The sequence below is a fragment of the Lissotriton vulgaris genome, chromosome 6 (genome assembly GCF_964263255.1).
Source record: "Lissotriton vulgaris chromosome 6, aLisVul1.2, whole genome shotgun sequence".
Taxonomy (NCBI): Eukaryota; Metazoa; Chordata; class Amphibia; order Caudata; family Salamandridae; genus Lissotriton; species Lissotriton vulgaris.
The window spans coordinates 443,859,377-443,879,920 of NC_141694.1; the positions used below are offsets into that span (position 1 = coordinate 443,859,377).

Here is a 20,544-nt window from a genome sequence, read left to right on the forward strand (position 1 = left end):
ACCTATTAATTCTTTTATATGGGCCATTCTTCCAGCAGCATTGAGATTGTCAATATCCTTTTCAGAAAAATCCACTCTGTAGTGTTTCTGCAAATGTTTCTGTTTGCTCAAATCAATTTCTAATTCAGCAGCAATTTCTTCCAGTTGTTCATACCTGTTTTTCATTTTCCACTGAATACTCTTGCAAATAAGAAGAAGTTCATCATCCTGATACAATTTTAAACTGTCAGTACCAATTGTGCCAATAATTAATTCTTCTAAATCAGCTTTTAATTTTGCAACATCAAGCTTTTTATAATCAGGAGCTTCTGGAGACAATGCATTTTGTGTTAAATCAATTCTGTTTAAGCTTCTCTCTGACGGTCCTGGATCTGATTCCGCAACAGATGGTGTCTGAGAACCTGACAAACTCCCATTTAAAGTTAAATTTGGCATCATAGATTTTTCTCTATGTACCCTGAAAGTTCAGAATAAAATCTTTCAGCCACTTTTTGAATTTGTGTATTTAATGGAACTGTCAAAGCAGAATGTCTATTTTCTCCTTGATCGAAAACTGGTACAACAGGACCAATAGTTACCGGTACTGTCACTGCTTCCGTGCTTTTTGTCAATTGTTGAATTAAATCTTCCTTCGCTTTATTATAACTGGAAATCTCTGGCATATCAGCATGTATTCTTTCCTGCTTTCTCACAAAATTATTTTCCTGTTGAGAAAATCTATTTTCTCTAGGAGTACTACAATTATTTATTGACCCTACTCTTTCAGGGAATTTTAAAAATCTGGTAGAACCTTCCTCAGTTTCCTTAGGAGGTGCACTTGGAGAAGTTCCTTTAGAAACTCTCGGGGTAGATTGAGAATCTACTTGATAAGGTGGCGGTTTGCGTTTAGTAGCATAAATGTCTCCTAAACTGGATCATCTAATTCCTCATCAAGTCTCTTTAGAGCTTTCTTTTGTTCTAGATCCTCAGTAATCATTATTCCCACTGGGTACAGATCATCATACATGTCTGCCTTTCTCCAGCGTCTCACTTTGTCTTCATGTGTTTCTCTATTTAGAATATACTTTGAATTTCTAGGTGCCAAACATTTGCTTTCACGCTCAAGTTCCATCATCTCAATTTCCCATTCAACCAATGCCTCAAATTGTGTAGGTCTAGGCTTCGGTACAAGATCCATCATTTTTCCTCTCAGGTTTCTCAAAACTTTCATATTAAATGATCCATCTTCCGGCCAGGCTAATACGCCATCATTTTTAGTATAATGCATCCAATTGTCAAACCAAGTTACAGTATGATAGCCATATTCGCCTTCCATATAGGCTGCGGGTGTTTTGTACTTATGAAGTAATTTACCACCACGCGTTTCAATTTTCTTATCAGGTTTAAACACATTTTTCACTTTCTGAAACCATGAAGGCTTCTTTTTCTCATTATCGTTCCAATAACTCATGTTTTAAATCAAAATCGTTTATTCCGTAAGCTTCGAAATGTTCTCTTGGTGTTCCGCTATTCCAGCCAATCCGTGAGCGAAAGACACCAACAAGCCAATCAGGTTAAGCCACGTCACCACCTTGCTCAGCCAATAGAAATACAGTATTCAGAACTGACCAATCTGGTACCAGCTCGTCACTGTCACGTGAACCAATCAGTGCGCTTTCTGTGACGTATGTTAGCCAATCACAGCGCGAACCGAAATGACGTACACTGCCGCTGCAGCTTCTCTGCGTGTTACTCCGTAAACTCACCCCTCCTTTACAAAAAATTTTCACAGCGCCATTTTAAAAAATGCTTTCCAATGAATTTTAATTAGTAACCACAAATAAACAAACCACTTGTCTGTTTCACTCATAAAGTGATAGTTTTACAAATATTCAGAACTTTCTCCGCATAAAATAGACGACGCTATTTCTATATGATCATTCGCGCATTCATACGAAAAACCTAATCATACACACACGAAATCTTGGCAGGACTTGAACCAACCGCAGAAAACGTCAAACGTTAATAAGAATAGACGACGCTATCTCATCCTTCTCTCGAGCTTGGATAAATCCGATTACTCTTTTCACAAAAAGTTTTAAAACGGGCTCACCAGGTCCCTATGCTTAATGCTACGATTTCATAGACAATCCTCACTATTACATTCAACCAATCATATCTAAGGTCCCTAAACTTGTGTTGTACGTCCACAACACGTGATATATTCTATACCACAAATTTTGAAACAGAACAAATGCACTATGTAACTCTTCTAGTCACACTACTCTTTGCTAGCAAATAACCAGGATTTTTCAAACTGCTGGAAAAAATCCTTTCGACTACATACAACAAGTGAACAAACCTACCAACATATTTTAGACATGTATCCTATGTAATTACATGTAACAGCCTCCCAGCTGCTTCTCCCTCCCACATCCCCTCATATGGAAGCCGCTTCGCCGCCGCTGGCACACCCAAGGCAAGCCCGTCCGTGCCTGGACCGCTCCTAGCGCCAGGACCCCTGGACACCACGAATGCCACGACACCCGACACCGCTACGATGCCAGAACCCTCCACGCACTCAACACCGGACGATCACACACCTGCTTCCTGGCCACCACGAAGCGCACCCACAGAGCTTTTACCTGCCGGAACTGCAGCTTCACAAATCCACCCCACCATGCTGCTGACCAGGAAAGAACCATCCACCTCAGATGCATCCTTCTCAACACCCAATTCCGCCCGAAAACATGCTGTTGAACTCTGGGACCTACTCAACTCAACCTCCCCAGACGTCGCCTTCCTGAAGGAGACCTGGATGGACCCCGACTCAGCACCCGACAGAGTCATAGACGTCCCAGAAGGCTACAAAATCACCCGCAAGGACCGCACCAACAGAGCGGGAGGAGGAATCGCCATCGTCCACAGGAACACTCTCAGAGTCTCGACCAACACCGATGACACCCTCGGCACCGCCGAACACCTGCACTTCCAAATGCACACCGACCCCAACACCACCCTCAGAGGAACACTCATCTACAGACCACCCGGGCCCCGACCACAGTTCAGCGACTCCATCACTGACTTCGTCAGCACACACGCCCTTGCCTCCACGGACTACATCCTCCTCGGAGACCTGAACTTCCACCTCAAGAACAATGACGACACCAACTCCACCACCCTGATCGACAACCTAGCTAACCTCGGACTCAGGCAACTCGTCACAACACCAACCCACTCCGCCGATCACACACTTGACCGCATCTTCTCCGCAAGCCCCCACTTCTCCTTCAACCATGCCACTGAGCTCCACTGGACCGACCACCACTGCATCCACTTCACCTTCAAGAAACCCACCACGCACCACTGCACCCAACAGATGCCTCACCACTGCTGGAGCAAAGTCACCGAAGAGCAGCTAACCACCACCCTCGCCCAGAGCCCTCCCGCCGACCATACCGACCCCAACACCGCCACCCGCAACCTCAGACAGTGGATCAACGACTGCACCAACACCCTCGCCCGATCAAGAAACCTTCCAACAATCATACCAACAAGAAAGCCAGCTGAGTCAATGAAGACCTCCGGGCCTCCAAGCAAACCAGCCGAAAGCTGGAGAAGATCTGGCTCCGTGAACAAACTTTTTCTTTCAAAAGTAAAATCCAAGTGGATAGAGATGAAAGCGCCAGTTCGTTTTCATTTACCTCCCACTGCGCTTAGGGTCCGTGGTTCAGTGACCTTCTGATCCATAATTTCATGGCAGGGCTTCCTTCTCAGCCAGGCTGCCGAGTAAAATTCCATCACAAAAATGCCTTGCAGCAAGGAAACCCACGCAGAGGAGTGCTTGAAAGCTTTAATGATCCAAGCCAGCCGAGTTTCATCACATGAGCAAAGTTCCTTTCCTAACGCGTTTCAAAGCCCTGGGGCTTCTTCGTCAGAGGATGTCTGTATTTCAACTGATTGCTTCGCTCAGGGTTCTTTGCCTGCATGCTTTTGTAATAACCACGTGACTTGCGCAGGTGAAATCTTTTCTGGGCATGCTGGGACCAGTAGTTTACATGACAGCGAAAATTAATGTTTTACCCATGTGGGTGCAGTTCAAAACACAGTCTTTTTCTTTCAAAAGTAAAATCCAAGTATATATATATATACTTCTATGTATACGCAGTGAAATTCCGCAGAGTTACAAAAAAAACTCTGCAACATTCTGCGAAGTTCCGTCAATGGATAGAAATAGGCATGTGGTGTTGCTCGCACTGTGATTTAGCACCGGGAGTACATGTCACACCAAAAAATCAATGTGAACAGCACCCGATGGGACAGGTGATGCAGCTTCTATAGTGGAATTTGTTGCCACTCGTAGATTCTCTACTCGAGCGGCAGTCTTCTGATAGTGAACAGTAGTGACCAATGTTCCCTCGATTTGTTTTTCCCTGTGGGCGGCAGTGAATGATCTCTGTGCACTGCAGTCAAAGCTATCTGCCTCAAAGACATGTGACAACTCACTAAGCAAGCAAGTGAGCTGCTAGGATCAGAGGGGTATGCCAGAAGTGAGAGCACTTGCCCTTTACCCCAAGATGACACCTCAGGTCTGACCCCTTGTCTAATTCTTAGCCCTTAAGCTGCCATCTATTGATTAGTCGATAAGGGATGTAAGGACCAGAAGTTGACACTTTGGAAAGTTAACAGATAATTTTTTTAGTGTTGTATTGCAATTACTTTTATATAGCACTTATTAGCCGCAGCAAGACATTGAAGTGCTTTATGCTGATCAGTTCTTTGCTCGAGGTAAGGTAAGAGGTTAATTCAGTGGGTATTTTTGTAAAGGGTTTAGTCTAGTTCTCTCAAGCAGACCATTCCATATCTCCATGTCCACTCCAGTGTCTTCGAAAAGGATTAAAATTAGGATCAGTTAGGTATGATCATTAGTGAGGGAGGATATATGAGTTCATGCAGATGGTATGTGCGAGTAGTAGGTGAGCTAGAGCAGATTAGGTATTGCTAGGTTGCATGGTCTAATTTACTAAGATCTGGGTTCAAACTCTGAGATGAGCTGTCAGCATTTTGCACTAATAAAATAAAAGATTAACACAAACATGCACATGACTCAAAGGGAAGGCATGCACAGGATAGAATACAAGAATAGGGCCATTCAAAGAAAAAAAAGGAGAGGTGACAATTGGAAGTTTTAAGTTGTAAGTCAAGGTCAACATTTTTAGGGAGGGTTTAGGCATATAGAATTTTACATAACATGCACTCCAAGGTTGTCAAAATGTAAAAAGAAACATAATAAATTGCATGTGATATGTTTCTATATTTGCAAAAAGAATAGGTGATAGACGGAATGCTGAACCAATTAAACATTCACCCTCAGTAACAGATCTGCGTTAAATCCATTGTTTTTTGCATGCCACACCATTCCAGTAGACCCAGCCACTTGGAAATTAGTCTTCAATTTGCTCCACGTGGGAAAAGTCCAGCCCGAACTGACAGGCCAGATCCTCTGTGGGCCAGAAACAAGCATGCTGGGACTGGTTTGGGGGTTTCACCCTTAATCAGCCAGGCTAGCTTGAGTCTGAAGGTGTAGTGGGCACAGGACCCACATCTGGGCATACCCTTCCCACTTAGTGTGGCAAATTCAAAAAGAACAGAAGGTGAACGGAATGCTGAGCCAATCAAATATTCAGCCCCAGTCACAGATATGGGTGAAATCCATTGTTATTTTGCACACCATGCCATTCCAGTTTAGACCCAGCCATATGTAAATCAGTCTTGACTGTGCTCCCCATGGGAACAGTCCAGCCCGAACTGACAGGCAAGGTTCTCCCTGGACCAGAAACAAGCATCCTGGGCTTTTCCCTTGAGGAGCAGGGTCAAGCTTGATTTTCAAATGGCTGGGTTCGAACTGGGATGGCATGGTGAGCAAACTTAAACCAGGATCCTTGTGACTGAGGGTGAATGTTTGCATTGTTCAGCATTTCATCCTTCATTTGTTCCTTTTGCTTATGTTTCTATAGTAGGCATCTTTGATAGACCCTAGAATCAGTTGACCATAAGGTCCACTTATAGGTAATTGTTAGACCACTGCTTCAGGATGGACAGCTGAACAGCTGAGGGTTTGGAAGCATAAAGTAATGGCTGGAAGCATATATAGGGAACTATTGAGAACTTTAGGTTACACTAGAATGATGCAATACCCTCATGATCAAAGCAACATCAGAGACTATACGGGGTAAGTAATGAAAACATAGAAGTGAGATTTTACAAATGCAGGAGCCATGTCTAGTGATGTTTACTCTTAAAATGTGCCTCACAAATGCTTTGCCTAAGTATGAAAGGAAAACATGTGGATGCCCCTGGTTTAGCATGGCACAGGATGGATGTGAGAACAGCTTCCCAGGCAGTGGAAGTGAATTGCCTGCATTCCTGTAACTGGAGATATGAAATCAAGACTCTGAAATGAAGAGGGAGAGGCTGGGCCACCTTAATACATTAAAAGTCACTTTTAATTTAACAAGGAGATGCAGATCCGTCTACTTGAGAACTGCCATTCGGTGTATGGCAAGGAGAAGAGATTTGCCATTTGTTTGTTTTACAAGGTGAGAAAGTTTCTAGGTCATGCATTTCCTTTGTCCGCCCCTGACTACTGCTTCAGGAAGGATGATGGCAATCAGATTCTGAGACCTCAAACTTCCTTGTGCCCATGTTGTGGGTGTTCTATTTTAGAGACAACCCCAATGCTTTCTGCTGTGAGAAACATTGCCATGGACAAAGGATGTTTCTTGAGGGTAGCCTGAGTAAGATATTAGGGTCCTCATTTATGAAAGGTGTTGCATTGCTGGTTGAAAACAGCGATGCAAACCTTTTCATCGCACACTCCTTTCAACACCATGGATACGTCATATTTAAACTACGGTGCTCCATGTCACAAGGACTGAACAGATAGATACCTCTGGAATCCTAATCTATCTCTTGGTGCAGTAATGGAGCATAGTTGGAGTGTGTCAGAAAACAGATGCCACTCTTGCAATGTGTCATTAAACATGGGACGAGTTCCATGTGAAAGGCCCTGCATCATTCATTATGCCTGCTTGAAGCAGGTGTAAGGATTTGACACACTGAAATCGTAGAGGTTGTGCAGTGAAATCTCATAGATTTCACTGCACCACTTCTACTATCCTTTTTCAAGGGTGAACGCCCACCCGGCATACATTATACCTGAAACAAGTATAATGAAGTGCAGGGTTTTAGAAATTGATGCATTTGGCTAGATGCATCACTTTGTGAATAGGGCGCAGTGTGGCAAATTGATTATGCCACCTCAGGGTCACAAAAAAGTGATGCAACACCGGCATTAGCCCTTCATAATTAAGGGACTAGAAGTCCCAATCTAGCACAGGGATAATTTAGGGAAAAAGCAATACATGTGGAGGACAAGATATGTATTTTGGTGTGCAAATTTCATTTCAACTCTTAGAAGTAAAATCATTTACATTTGCTTGTTTAGGTTTGGTACCGCTGCACTGAGAGTGGAGAGGCAAAGACTTTCTGCATTACCAATCATCCTGTGAAGAACTTTCTTAACTTACTCCAAATCAGTAGTCTGCAAAACAACAAATGGCACGTTACACACAACTGACACACAATTGAGCTCTTTGGAACATACTGTTTAGACTTGTGCATGAGGTGAATATTGTCAGAACTCATTCCACCCCTTGCATGAGGAGAAACAAACTTCAACAGCTTTACAGATTGCAAGGTTTTAAGAATGACACTAGCCAGACACATTTTTTCATCATGGTAGGTATGCCTCCAAATAAGCCAGTAAATGTAAAAAAATATACAACCAGCATCTGCTTGTTTTAAAACTATTAATAATATAATGGAGGAACAGTTTTATAAAGTCATTAGGTCTGAAGAAATTCATCACCCTTCAGTTTTCTAAGCCAAAGTCGAAGCAGCCTGCATATCACTAAAGCACAGACGCAGATCTATTTGCAGACTAGCAGTAATAAAGTTCAATCTCATAACACACAGTGTGGCTTTATGTTCTTAGAAGGGAATAGTCTAGCATTATTTTAAAATAATGAGAAGATAACTCGTAATTGCAAATTTGAATGCCAGACACTCTAATGTCAGGCTACACGGATATTCTCTCTTTAACACTAATAAAGGTAAAGGTAGGGCTGTTGGTGGACTATGAGAAGGTCTCTATGGGGACTGGGTGAAGGTCTCTTGGGGGTCAATGTCAGAGCCACAAGTGCTTACCCACATGTGTATTGTAGGTGTAATGCAAGGGCATCTTGGGCTCTATTTGATGGCATCCTTCAATCAATCTCTCGCAATCAACATGGATTTGTATAGCGCAGCTAATCACCCGTGAGTGTATCCAGGCGCTGAGGGTACTACTGCAGGAGGCCCAGTGAACAACCAGGTGTTGAGTTCTTTTCTGAATTCCAGCAGAGATGCTGAGGTCCATAGGTGAATTAGACTACTCTTGGTGAAGGAGTCATGATTAGAATTGATGTTTTCTTTTTAAAACTGTATTTTGTCTCTACACCTAGAACTTGCCACCACAGCCTGTTCATACAGAGCTGCAATCTGCCCAGTATCCTGACACTCCTGTTTAATTATTGATGGACCTATCTGGGTAGACTTTGCGTTTAGCTTTATGCTTTTTCCTGGAGGGCTATGTTTGAAAACATCTAACAAAAAGAAATGTTGCTTTGCCAGCTTTCACCTTGTGGTGTTTTATCATTATCTGAAATTCTAGGGGTTTATCAATTATTATTCTGCTTGCCAGATTGGAGTTCCATGTCTTGGCAGCTTGTACAGAGGAAGATGTGTTGCAGTGCAAAACATTATTAAAAATAATGATTGGTTAAGAATGCGGCCAACCTGAATCAACGTGACCTGGTTTGTCAGTACGTGAGAAGTTAAAGGAAGATAGTGCAAAGCCATGGATCACATAATGATATATGCAAATCAGTCTGAAGGTGATGTATTTGTTGAAGGGCTGGTTACATGTCTGAATATGGATTTTAAGGAACAATAACAGAAGTGGCCAGAATGCTGTCAGCACAAAAAAACTCCCAAAGTGAAAAGAAATTCAATCACAATATGTTCTCAAGCTGCAGGAGTAAGAGAGGGAGCAGCAAGCTCAATACTCCCACTTTCAGGCCAGAGAAGACATATAATTTAAAGTCCACTCAAATAAACAAGAGAACTTTAGCAAATTCTTAGCAATAATTCTTTCAAAAGGATCCTTTTTATTCCATTTTGTTCAGCTAACACTTCTAACCACCAACCTCTCATTTCACATCACTCAAAATAATAAGTACATTGTTAGACCTGGCACCATTGGCGTGGGTCTCCCTTCCATTTTACGCTTTTGTCTCCTCTGTGTTTGCTGGTGTTAGATGCTTTGGGCACTGTGCCACTGCCATTCAGCGCCACAGCGCGAATGCTTCCTATTGTAAATTGACTGTATGAATTGGTATAATCCTAATTGACCCAAGGAACATGATAGGAAAGCCGAATTTAGTATGCCTGAGCTCCAAATATTAAAGTGCATCTTTTAGTGATGATTATTTTTATATTCTGTGATTGAAAATACCACTTTTAGGAAGTAGGTATTTTCTTGCCTAAACCTTCCAGTGTGCTCTGCTGTTTTGTGTATTGGCTGGCAGAGCGGGACTGGTGAATCCGGGCAATCCCCCAGTAGGCTGGATGCTGTGGGGGCCGGTTTTATCAGAGGGGGCCGGTTACGCTCCTTCCCGTCCTCATTTTCCCTCCGTTTACAATAGATTCTTCTGAGTAGTACTGTCTCTGGGCGGCAGGCCTTGTAATTATAAAAAATAAACGTACCTCTCGGATGTTTGCCTGATATGTCTCCAGACAATGGCCTTCCCAGATCCAGGCATGATGATGCATCACATTAGTGATGTCAGCAGTGCATGCCTGTCACGCTCCTTCCCGTTCTCATATTCCCTCCGTTTACAATAGATTCTTCTGAGTAGTACTGTCTCTGGGCGGCAGGCTTGTAATTATTAAAAATAAACGTATCTCTCAGATGTTTGCCTGATATGTCTCCAGACAATGGCCTTCCCAGGTCCAGGCATGATGATGCATCACATTAGTGATGTCAGCAGTGCATGCCTGTCTTTCACTAGGGAACGTCATTATTCCCATTAGATTATTTATGTGGTTGAGGGCGGGCTGATGGATGAGTTGGGGGCGAGGCATGCTGGCAAAATTTGTTGAGGTCTGAGAAACTGAAAGTGCGTAGCATACTCTAACAGCTTGCACGCACTGACCTGAAAATGAAACCAGATGAAACAAACCACACATATCGTGGCCTGGGCGCACCACCAAATGCAGGCTGACATCGGTGATGGTGTACAGTGGTGCTTTGCACTGGCAGCACTGTATGAAAACTCCAGGCTCCAGCACGGTGCCTCCCAGCAGTGCAAGGTAAGGATAGTTTAGAAAATATCTCAAACAGGTGTAATATAAGAAGGTGCACAGATGTAATTGGCAAGAACTGTAAGTTATGCTTTCACGCTAGAGCCTTGATTGAGGTTGATTTTTTGGTACAAAATCCTAGATACAGTAGTGCAAGGGAGAGTATGTTTCACTGAAGGAAGATCAGAGTAAAGGGAGGCCAAATGGCATGGAAACGTTGGTAGGTGTCTTAAATTAACAGAAACAAATATGGTCTTTGCTATGAATTTTTAAAAAACAACAAGGTGCCCCCTATCAAGCGGCCTGCAGAATGCTACACTGTGTGTCTGCACAGCCTCCCCAGGGCCCTTGTTGTGTGCAGCACCTTCAGATAGACCAGGCTTTTTAGCCAACAGCACTTTGCATCCCGAGACTTGAAGGCCTGCAGCTCCAATGGAAAGTCTCTACACGTTCCAGAAAGCAACGTGCTGCTCAGCTAGACTTGTGCTAAGGCTCTGTCTGTAGGATTCTGGTGAAGTCCTTCTGTACTACCTAGTTTATTAGTCTGAAGCTCTTCTGAAAAGCAGGACATGGACATGATATTTTGTATTCTGCTGCAGACATGAACCTGTCTGTGCAGGAATAATCGATATGCCAAGCACAAGGGGCTTTGCGAGATGTCCGCGCCACGAGGTAAAAATGTTTTTCAACGGTAACACCACAGTCAATTTTCCAATGTTACTGGATTGTTTTTAATGCACAATAAAGCCCAGATATGTTTCTGTTACTTTTATTGCACCATCACTGGTGTACCAAGGGCGAAATAAGTGTAGGCTTTAGAAGGGATGTCTTGGCATGAAGTGCAGGGTTCTTGTCAGCCACCCGGTCTTCTGATCTCCTTCTCTTTTCCTCCCTTTGACCCCCATTCTCTCCGCCATATTTGGTGGACATAGAAGAAAGAACATTCCAAGAACTCATAGACTAGGGAGTCTAGGCCCTCAGATTTTATTTATGATACATTAAGCTTAGAGGGTTTATGTGCCAGTACTTAATTTGTGCCAGTGGTTATAGGTGGAGCCTATTGGCACTTGTTTTTGGGGACCACCACTAGTTTTAACTCATCACACTTGGACGCAAAGCAAGAGAGAGAAAAACTAAAGAGGAAGAGAAGGACAGAAAAAACTGTGACAAATAAAGATAGCAAAGGTGAAAGAGAAGCTGCAAGAGTGAGATCAAGAGGAAGGTGGCATTAAGGCTATGCAGCCTTGGTGATTGACTCCTCTGACATTTTTGCAGCTTCGAGCAGCACTGTGAACACCGGCACTTATTCTTTTACAAATTAAGCACTGGATCTTGGGCAATACTCTATCTGGTTGTGTCTCATTACTCTTATCTACCGAAGTTTGCATCATTTTAACCTCATTCATAGGCTCGCGCTAGGCTCTATTTAATAACGGAACGTTTACATATTTCAAGTGTTCTATGCACCTTTACATCTCCGCTCGAATGACTTATCAATCTGTGGAAAAAATAGTTTGCACGATCACCCTTGCCTCGGCCCAATGTATACATCTTAAGCATCATTGCTGTACAACTACAGTACCATTTATGCATCTCTCGCCATTCACCTTTGTGTGCCACCTGCGTACTTATCCCAGAGTCAGTGACACATATGGTCTTCCAGCAGGCACACTGGCACCGTTCACCACCTTGGTGCAAACACTGTGGCACAGAGAACACAGTATTTCTCACCTTCCTCGTGCAAAGTTGTACAGCTGACCACCCGGTCGCGGACACAGTAAAAGGCCTAACGCTCTTGCCAAGACCCCGCAGAGAGAGGCCTGATCTTGTGTCCACGGGGCTGTGCCAGACAGCTCAATGTTACCACTACTTCTACTTTTTAGCACAGTTGGGTTTCTCCACTCTTCAGTGCACACAAGGAGATTCTCACCCATTCCTGACATATGAACGCAGCAGCTCACTTGCCCCCTGATTCCGAGATTTTACAGCGATGTCTTGAGGGCGAGTGTGCTACAAATATGAAGATTTATGCTATGGCAATTTTGCCAGGCCCAAAAATATTCTCTTTTACTACTTTGTCCAGAATGTCAGCACAAGCCCTATTCTTAAGGCAGGGTGCAGTATGCAGAGTGCAGTGTATTTAAATGGTTTGGCATATGCTTTTAAGTTGTATATGTCTCGGAATAGGCGAGGCTCAATTGCTACCCTTTTCCTTTGTGTTATTCTTGAATTTTTCACAATCCCATGAGTTGACTTTACTGATGTACAGGCAACATTGGGGGCAGCACCCACACTCTGAAAAGTGTTCCAGTACCACTGGCCTGAGTGCCTTTGTGTGAATTGTTCATGCTTTCTCGCCAGGGTGCCATGTGAGACATTTCCATGTTTGCTGCTGCCTGGGTGCTTATGTGTGATTTTTTCATGCGTTCTGGCCTGGGTGCTTTTGTGTGCTATTTCCATAGTTTCTGGCCTCAGTGACCTGGAGGCTCATGTGTGACATTGCCATGCTTACTGGTCTGGGTGCTTATGCGTGACGGTTCCATGCTTTCTGGCCTGGTGTGACCAGGTCTGGGTGTGACGTTTCCATAGTTTCTGGCCTCTGTGTCCTAGGTGTTAGTAATCAGAAGCTTATGTGTGACATTTTCACTGTTTTTGCCCTCAGTGCCTAGGTCCTTATGTGTGACATTTCCACTGTTTCTGCCCTCAGTGCCTAGGTGCGTTTGTGTGATATTTCCACCGTTTCTGGCCTTAGTGGCCTGTGTGCACATGTCTATTTATGGTGCTCTCAGAAATAATGTCTGTGGGTACAAATGACTGGGTGGGTAACCTGGTGCTCTTTAAGGCCATCATCTACAATTTACTGTGCTTTGAAAGTTGATACAATTGAATATGCAATGAAAAATGTGCTGTAAAATTCACCATTTTAGTCTGTCTTTTTCAAAAAATTTCTTGGGGGGAGAACCTTCCCAAACCCCCCTAATAGTGGTTGCTCACCGCGCTTGCACGCTACACACCATGTGGGTGCTTGTCTCACTTTTACGTTGTTCTCTCTGATTCACTACTCATGTCTATTTTAGTTGCTCTCTGAAAGAATGTCTATGGGTACAGATGACTGGGTGGGTAACCTGGTGCTCTTTAAGGTCATCATCTACTATTTACTGTGCTTTAAAAGTTGATACAATTGAATATGTAATGAAAAATGTGCCGTCCAATTCACCATTTTAAGCTGTCTTTTTCCAAACTGTTTGTGGGGGCTGCTTTGAGTTCCCAGTCCGGCCCTGTCCTGAACCTGGTTCTTTTTGCCTGGTCCTTGTGGCCCTGCTCATCCAGGCCCTCCTAGCTCAATAGAGCTAGAACCTTGACCACATAAAATACTGCCTAGCATGTTTACAATCGAAAATACTATTCCAAAGGTACATTGTGCAGGTGACTGAAATAGTGTGGCTGAAGGGGCCACTCGCGATATGGGATGAATGAGCATCTATGCCTCAAACCCACTAAGCTGGGTGAATAGTATGAAAAATGTGTTTATTCACCGGCAGCAGAGAATACTTCTCCTGAAATTTACCCGGATGCATTGGTGACCTATCTCCTACTTTCACTTCCCATTCCACAGATTGCCCATTACTGTGTCTCTCTGAATTTATCTCCTGTAAGTGTCCAAAGCACTTTGCCCCCAAGCACCTATTGCCTACTGTACATGTTCATCCGTCTGCAGCCCAGATACCACCTGTTGGCTGCTGCTTGTCAACTGCTGCTAGGTTGTCAGGTTTTAAATACTGGGCAAACACAACCTCCCTGAAAATGAAGCCGAGAGCTAGCACAAGGCCTTCCATAGGATTCCCAAAATGTGTCAAGCCCTTTAAAGACATACGTATTTTCTATATGCAGTCAAATAATCAATTGCAGGCAGTCAAATACTCAATATGTGTGTGCCATATCCTGAAGCTCTTGAAACAGAAGTGTAATTTCTACATTTCTTATTTCACTGTTAAAATAATATAAATATTTTTATTCAAAATTGATTTAATGTTTATTCATCTGTAAATAGCTTAGCCTATTTCGTGCATTTACCTTTGAACAAGCTATTATACATCTGTATATGCATATACTTTTGAATGCCTCACGCATGTTGCATCCACATTACCAGATGGCCACCGCCCTACCGTTGCCTGTTGTCCCTTCTTTCTTCATAGCCAACGAAATAAAGACCTCCTTCACATTATTTATATGGCTGCCAGCCAAGCTGTACATCATCTCTACTTTTGAGCCGTGGGCTGGTTAAACTGCAGAGTACTTTTTTGCTGGCCACCTGGAAAGTTTAATATTGTGGAGGAAGTGGTTAGAGAACTGGAAAGTTTAAAATTCAGATGGGTATCATCTGCATACATAAAATCTTGTATACCACTGATATCTAAAAGTGTTACTAGAGGCAATTCCAGAAGTTAAATATTAGAGGGGAGAGTACTGATCAATTGCTGATGTGACTGGCCTACCTGGTGATGGTATGACTTCTTTGTTTGGATAAAGCTATGCCCACTAAACAAATTGTGGACCCTTTCAGAGTAGTCAGTTGGCTAATAGTGCAAATAATCTGAGCAGGATTGTTAGTTTGCCACCATCATGAATAGGGGTGTATATATTTTGGTTTTCTGAGTCTGTTAACCACATCCGTTCAAATTTCAAGCGTATCAACCTTTTCCCAGGCTTAAATATACACCAGCAGACATGGGGAAATACTGAGAAGAGGTGACCTATATGCAGTATGTTGTAATCCAGAATTGTAAATGGATTTTAAAAATCAATGAGATGATGGGTAGAAAATGCTTAATTAGAGTAGTCGATTTGCATAAAGATGGTAAACTGAAGTCTTTCCCGAAGAAATTAAAATCTCAGCTACACAAAATTAGGGCCATTTAGGAGACATTTTTGTCGGTATCAGAATAAGGCAGTAATTATACTTAAAATAATCTTTACATGGTCATTTAAGACTTGTTAAATATCATATTTATAAATTAGCTTAAACTAATTTACGACAAACGTATTCCCAAAAGATTGGAAGGAGGATTTAGCTGAAGACTTAATTGAGAGATAATCCTATAACACATATTTGTAAAGAAGGACATCACTCAGAGCAAGATTTTAGTTTAGACTGCAGTGGATCTCCGCAAAGGTGGAGATGTTAAAGCTGTAGGGCACAGATAATTATTGGTAACACCAAAGGTATTTTTGACGCTATATACACTTTCTATTATTATACAGCAAATATCTGGGAAAAATGTTTGAAAGAATGAACTAGAGTACTGGCGAAGAGGTCATCCTAATAAACAATGAATTGATTTTAATAGCGTGTAAAAGGGTAGACAGATTCAATGTCAAATGTAATTGGATGTGTAAACATTTCCCAAGAGCAAAAGGTATCATTTTAAAAAAATGGAGGGGCTTATTTACAAGCCCCATGCGCCACTTTTGCGTCACTTTTCCCATGTTAAAAGTGACGCAAAAGTGGCGCAAGGAGCTTGTAAATAAGCCCTGGAGTGTTTAAATCCTAAGTAGAGGAATGGATTACCTTAAAGTTCAAAAATGCACCAGCGAAAAGAGTTAGGTGTACTAGCAGAAGTACACCAAGTTTCAATGATAAAGGGTGTAAAATACTCATGGAGTCATATGAGTAACGTTATTATGGTTTATCCACTGGGTTTATGATATCTTTAATATAAGACTTATATCAATGCATAATGTCCTGTATAGAGAAGGAGGAAAAATCCTGAAGACTGTTCCATCAGCAAAATCCTTCAATAGGCAGATCACACACATTTTTACATATCAGTGAATATCTATTGGACCTAAACAATAGGACCTTCAAGTCGGGTATTCTTTCCAGAAACTAACATACTGCAGTCATGTTGCTAGTGGATGGATTTAAAGCAATGTCATCACGGCTGTTAAATGTTGTACATGATTCCATCATGAAATTGTCTAGAAATGCTTAGGGTACGTGAAAAATACACTTTCTTTTACCTTATTTTAAGAGGGTGTAAGTAATCGTTTTTACTCTGTGGGGAGGGTGTGACTGCCTATATCAAATAACACTGCGAGTCTGTGATCTTTTATCTAGTTTTTGCACATTAATTATTTTATTGCACTGAAAGGTATCACAAACCAAACACCTAACATATCTATATGAAACACGTGCTTTGATTTGGTCAATAGTGTATTTATTAAAGCGCTTACATCGTCGTCTTTATTTCACAGACACCGCACATAATGCTTACTGGAGGTGGTGCTAACCTTTATGCTGAAAAGCTGGGAATTCCCCAAGTGCCTTCTGACGAATTAGTAACTGATAATGCCAGGGCAGAGTGGGAGCAATACCAGAAGTACAAACAGGCCGTAACAAGCCTTTTCAGCAAGGCCATGTAAGTAGAGTACATACATTTTAAAAACTTTGTAATTTATATTTATTTGTTAAAATGATGCATGGCTACGTTATCTTATCAACTGTGATCCGATGTTCTAAGAATGTTTAAAATATTTGGTTTATTGTAATATTTGGTTATAGCGCTCTCTGGATGTTCGTGTTTTTCTGCACACTAACAGAATGGTTAACTGAAATCCAAACTCAGCAAAGTTTGATGGTGGCTGCTTTGTTCACTTCTGAAGTCATAGCAGTTCCTTCAAGCCTGCTCTGGGGTCAATGTTTGCCACTGCTAACCCCAAAATCAATGCGATAGTATGAACTGAACCTCCAGCTACTTGTTAATCCCTGGTCCAATCGCAATGTATCAAGTGCCCGTAGACAGGTAGGAGCAACACAGGTGTCTTACAGTTTTAGAGGCCGAGTATGTTAAGAAGACACCTAATTATGGACCGTTGCATGTACGCAACAATAGTTTGAAGATAGGCAAAAGTCCTGATTTGAGAATAATGAAATAAGTTTAAGAAATTTGCTGAAAATTCCATTTAGCCATCCCTAACTGTGGGATTTCACAAATATATATTGCCTGCGAGTAGAGGTCATCAGTTTTTAGCGCTGCCACTGCCTGAAGGATTTGGTTTTTGAAACATAATTCTAATACTTAGGGGCAGATGTATCAAGCAGTTTTACCCATTCTGTGTCTATGGGAAAATGTGTTCATACATCTGGCCCGAAATTGCTCAGCTAGTACACAATATGAACGAGTGAACGAGTGCCACTATAAGGCCAATGTAAAGTTTTCCAATGAATCCTTCCTCACATTTTAATGTTCTGCTTCATTGCTATGAATCTAATTCAGTAAGTCATTTGCAGGTCATTTCATTTTTATTTTATAAAACTGGAGCTACATGTTTTTATAATTTACTTATATGGAGTTTGTTGTGATTCACATCACCAGCATCTTACCAGCCCATTATCTCTCTTCTGGTTCCACCTGCCTATGTAGGCATCCATTCCAGGAACAAAGAAGAAGTACCAAGGAAGGTCCGAGTATTAAAAATTGTTTTCACTATACCCATAACACACTACACAGAGGCATTTATGAAGCACTCCCTCCAGGAGACATCCAGTTTATGTTAAATCTTAAAAAGCGACATGCACTTGCACTACAACATCAATACCAGATTAACCTCCAGATGTATGCTGATGACACCCAAGTCAATTTTCAGCTGGAATAAATGTTGGGGAATGAGGCTAGGATCACCACCACCTACCTGGATTTTCTTTTTTCATTTAATTAGAAGGCAGTAGGAGCAGTCGCACTTCTATTGTTCCATCAACTACACAAAACATTTTAAATAACTGCAGCACACTCATTTCAAAGACAAACTGCATAAAGTACCCAAAAGGTATAGCAACATTTCTCTATGCCAATAAAATGTTACGCTAACTTGAAACAATCGGTGTCATTAGCCACACACCATGTTTACTTTAATAAAAATCAATTCCACGCTTAACTTCCGTTTAAAAACTCGTGCTTTTCATTTCAACGCATGTAGGATAGGATTTTTGTAATTGTACTGGCTGCTTTATTTTTTATGAGCAATCAAAAGACAAATCAAAGTTAGATGTGTTCAGATCACTCTACATTATTTTCTGTTGTTGTCACTTTTGATATAAATTAGTGATTTGTATTTTTATTTGTTTAACATAAACCACAGTGAAAGATCCATGGTGTATTCGCCCTTAAAATCAAATTAATTTGCTTGCGCCCTTGATGCGCAAGACCTTTCAGAGGCTGCTGCATGTACTTCAATTGTTCATGAAAAATAAATTGTTTATGTCTAAAGGTATTCTGACATCTTTTCCATGTCTGCATGGTATAGATTGTGTTTGTGCTATTACAATGATTTTTTAAACAAACACACCTTTAGATTTCTTACATTAAATTAGAAAGCAGTATGGTATACCGCTAAAGAACTATTTGTCACATGTACATATATTTCCTTATCGAAAAACAGTACACAAATGCGTTTCTTAGAACCTGTTATAGAGTTTGGTGGATGCTGATGGGCCATCCAAAAACACCTGGGGGCATATTATCAAGGAGGTTTATCTCCGCTTTTTTGGCTTTAAAAGCCAAGAAAGCGAAGATAAAATTATCTCCCTATTACCAAGCTGTCGCTAACACCAGTTAGTGACAGCTAAAAGGAGATAGCGACCATCTTGTGCCCTGCTTTGCATGTCAGTGATATTTATCACTAATGACATGCAAAGTGGGCGTGCCAAGATGTTAGCGACTGGAAACAGTCCCTAACATCGCTATCTCCTATTACCAACTTTTGGAGATATTCGCGCTAAGCGCGAATATCTCCAAAAGCTAACACCTGCCCTGAGCAGTTCTTAGCCATGTTATCCAATGGGAGGTGGATAACATGGCTAAGAGCATTTGCTTCATAATGCATGAATATCGCTGACTTTTCAGCGATATTCATGCATTGCGGCCGTTTTTTATCGCATTTGCGATAAACCTTGCTATCTGCGATAAAAATCGCCGATGTGCGGCGATAATTTTTGTCTCTAAACAAGTTAGAGACAAAAATTATCGCTAGTTGTTGGTAATATGCCCCCTGTTTACCTGTCTGCTATCATAGAAATCTGTCTCACAAATGTACAATACAGCGGTTTCATGGGCAAAGGTCTGCCAACCATCTGTTGCCTCTGCTGCATTTTCCTTCCTCTTTCGATTGAGTTTTACCCTAAACACGATGAAGGGAGCAACAGAAATACACTACTCTGTCCACCATATTTGGAGTGTAGCTTCTGTTGACAGAACATGATGGTTCATCCTCTGCACCTTTGTTCCAGGAAATAGATCATAAATTGCCAAATCCTGCCAACATCAACAATATACCTACTCTAAGAACAGGTTCCTGCTACTTCAAGCTCTGGGACTCTATCTAGCAGGGGTCGATAAACAACAACACAATGTACAACGAAATAGAGAGAACTGCTAATGGCACGAAACTTAACTTGTATGCACACCAATGCATGTCTACTAACAATTTACTCTGTCTCTCTGTCTGGCCACTTGCTGCACACTACATACCCATAATAAATACTCACCTGATTCAATTTTACTACCCCACATCTCAAGTTGGCGTGTGTATGCATATTGCTAACAAACCTATATGGTCAGACAAACATAACTCTTCAGTTTTAAATGTTTTGCAAAATAAATATGTACTAATAATATTTTCAAATTGAAGTGTTTAACATCCATCATATAATTATTCCGAACCTACAGTTCATAGCACTGTACCCACTTAGTAAACACAACATAATAATTTGATTCAAGCAGGCACTCCAAGTACACATTTTCACTACCAAGTCATTGATATGGTGTGCAATCTGGCACATAATATCAATGGTGGGACACACACTCATATGCCAGACTTGCACACATATACTTAACAGAGGTGTATGCATACATAATGTATGGCATCGACTATATGTGAAAGCCAATATCTGCCTGTATTTCTACATTTATTCATAAAAATCAAAGTAGTCACGCTCACACTAGCAATCTGAATGACGCACATACTAGGTCCTCACAGCAACACTCTAAATTCCTAGTTTCCCATCTTGAGTATTGAGAATGAGGTGCATTATAGGTTTGTTGC

At 41.7% G+C, this 20,544-nt stretch overlaps 1 protein-coding gene across 2 annotated transcripts in view; it reads left to right on the forward strand.

Moving 5' to 3' along the window:
* Nucleotides 1-20,544, forward strand: part of LOC147707445 (isoaspartyl peptidase/L-asparaginase-like) — a 1,215,953-nt gene that overhangs the window by 747,178 nt on the left and 448,231 nt on the right. For both annotated transcript variants that reach the window (XM_086926453.1, XM_086926454.1), the window contains exon 4: nt 16,699-16,862. In XM_086926453.1, coding sequence (XP_086782579.1) covers nt 16,699-16,862 — 164 coding nt within the window. The remainder of the gene's footprint in view (nt 1-16,698; nt 16,863-20,544) is intronic.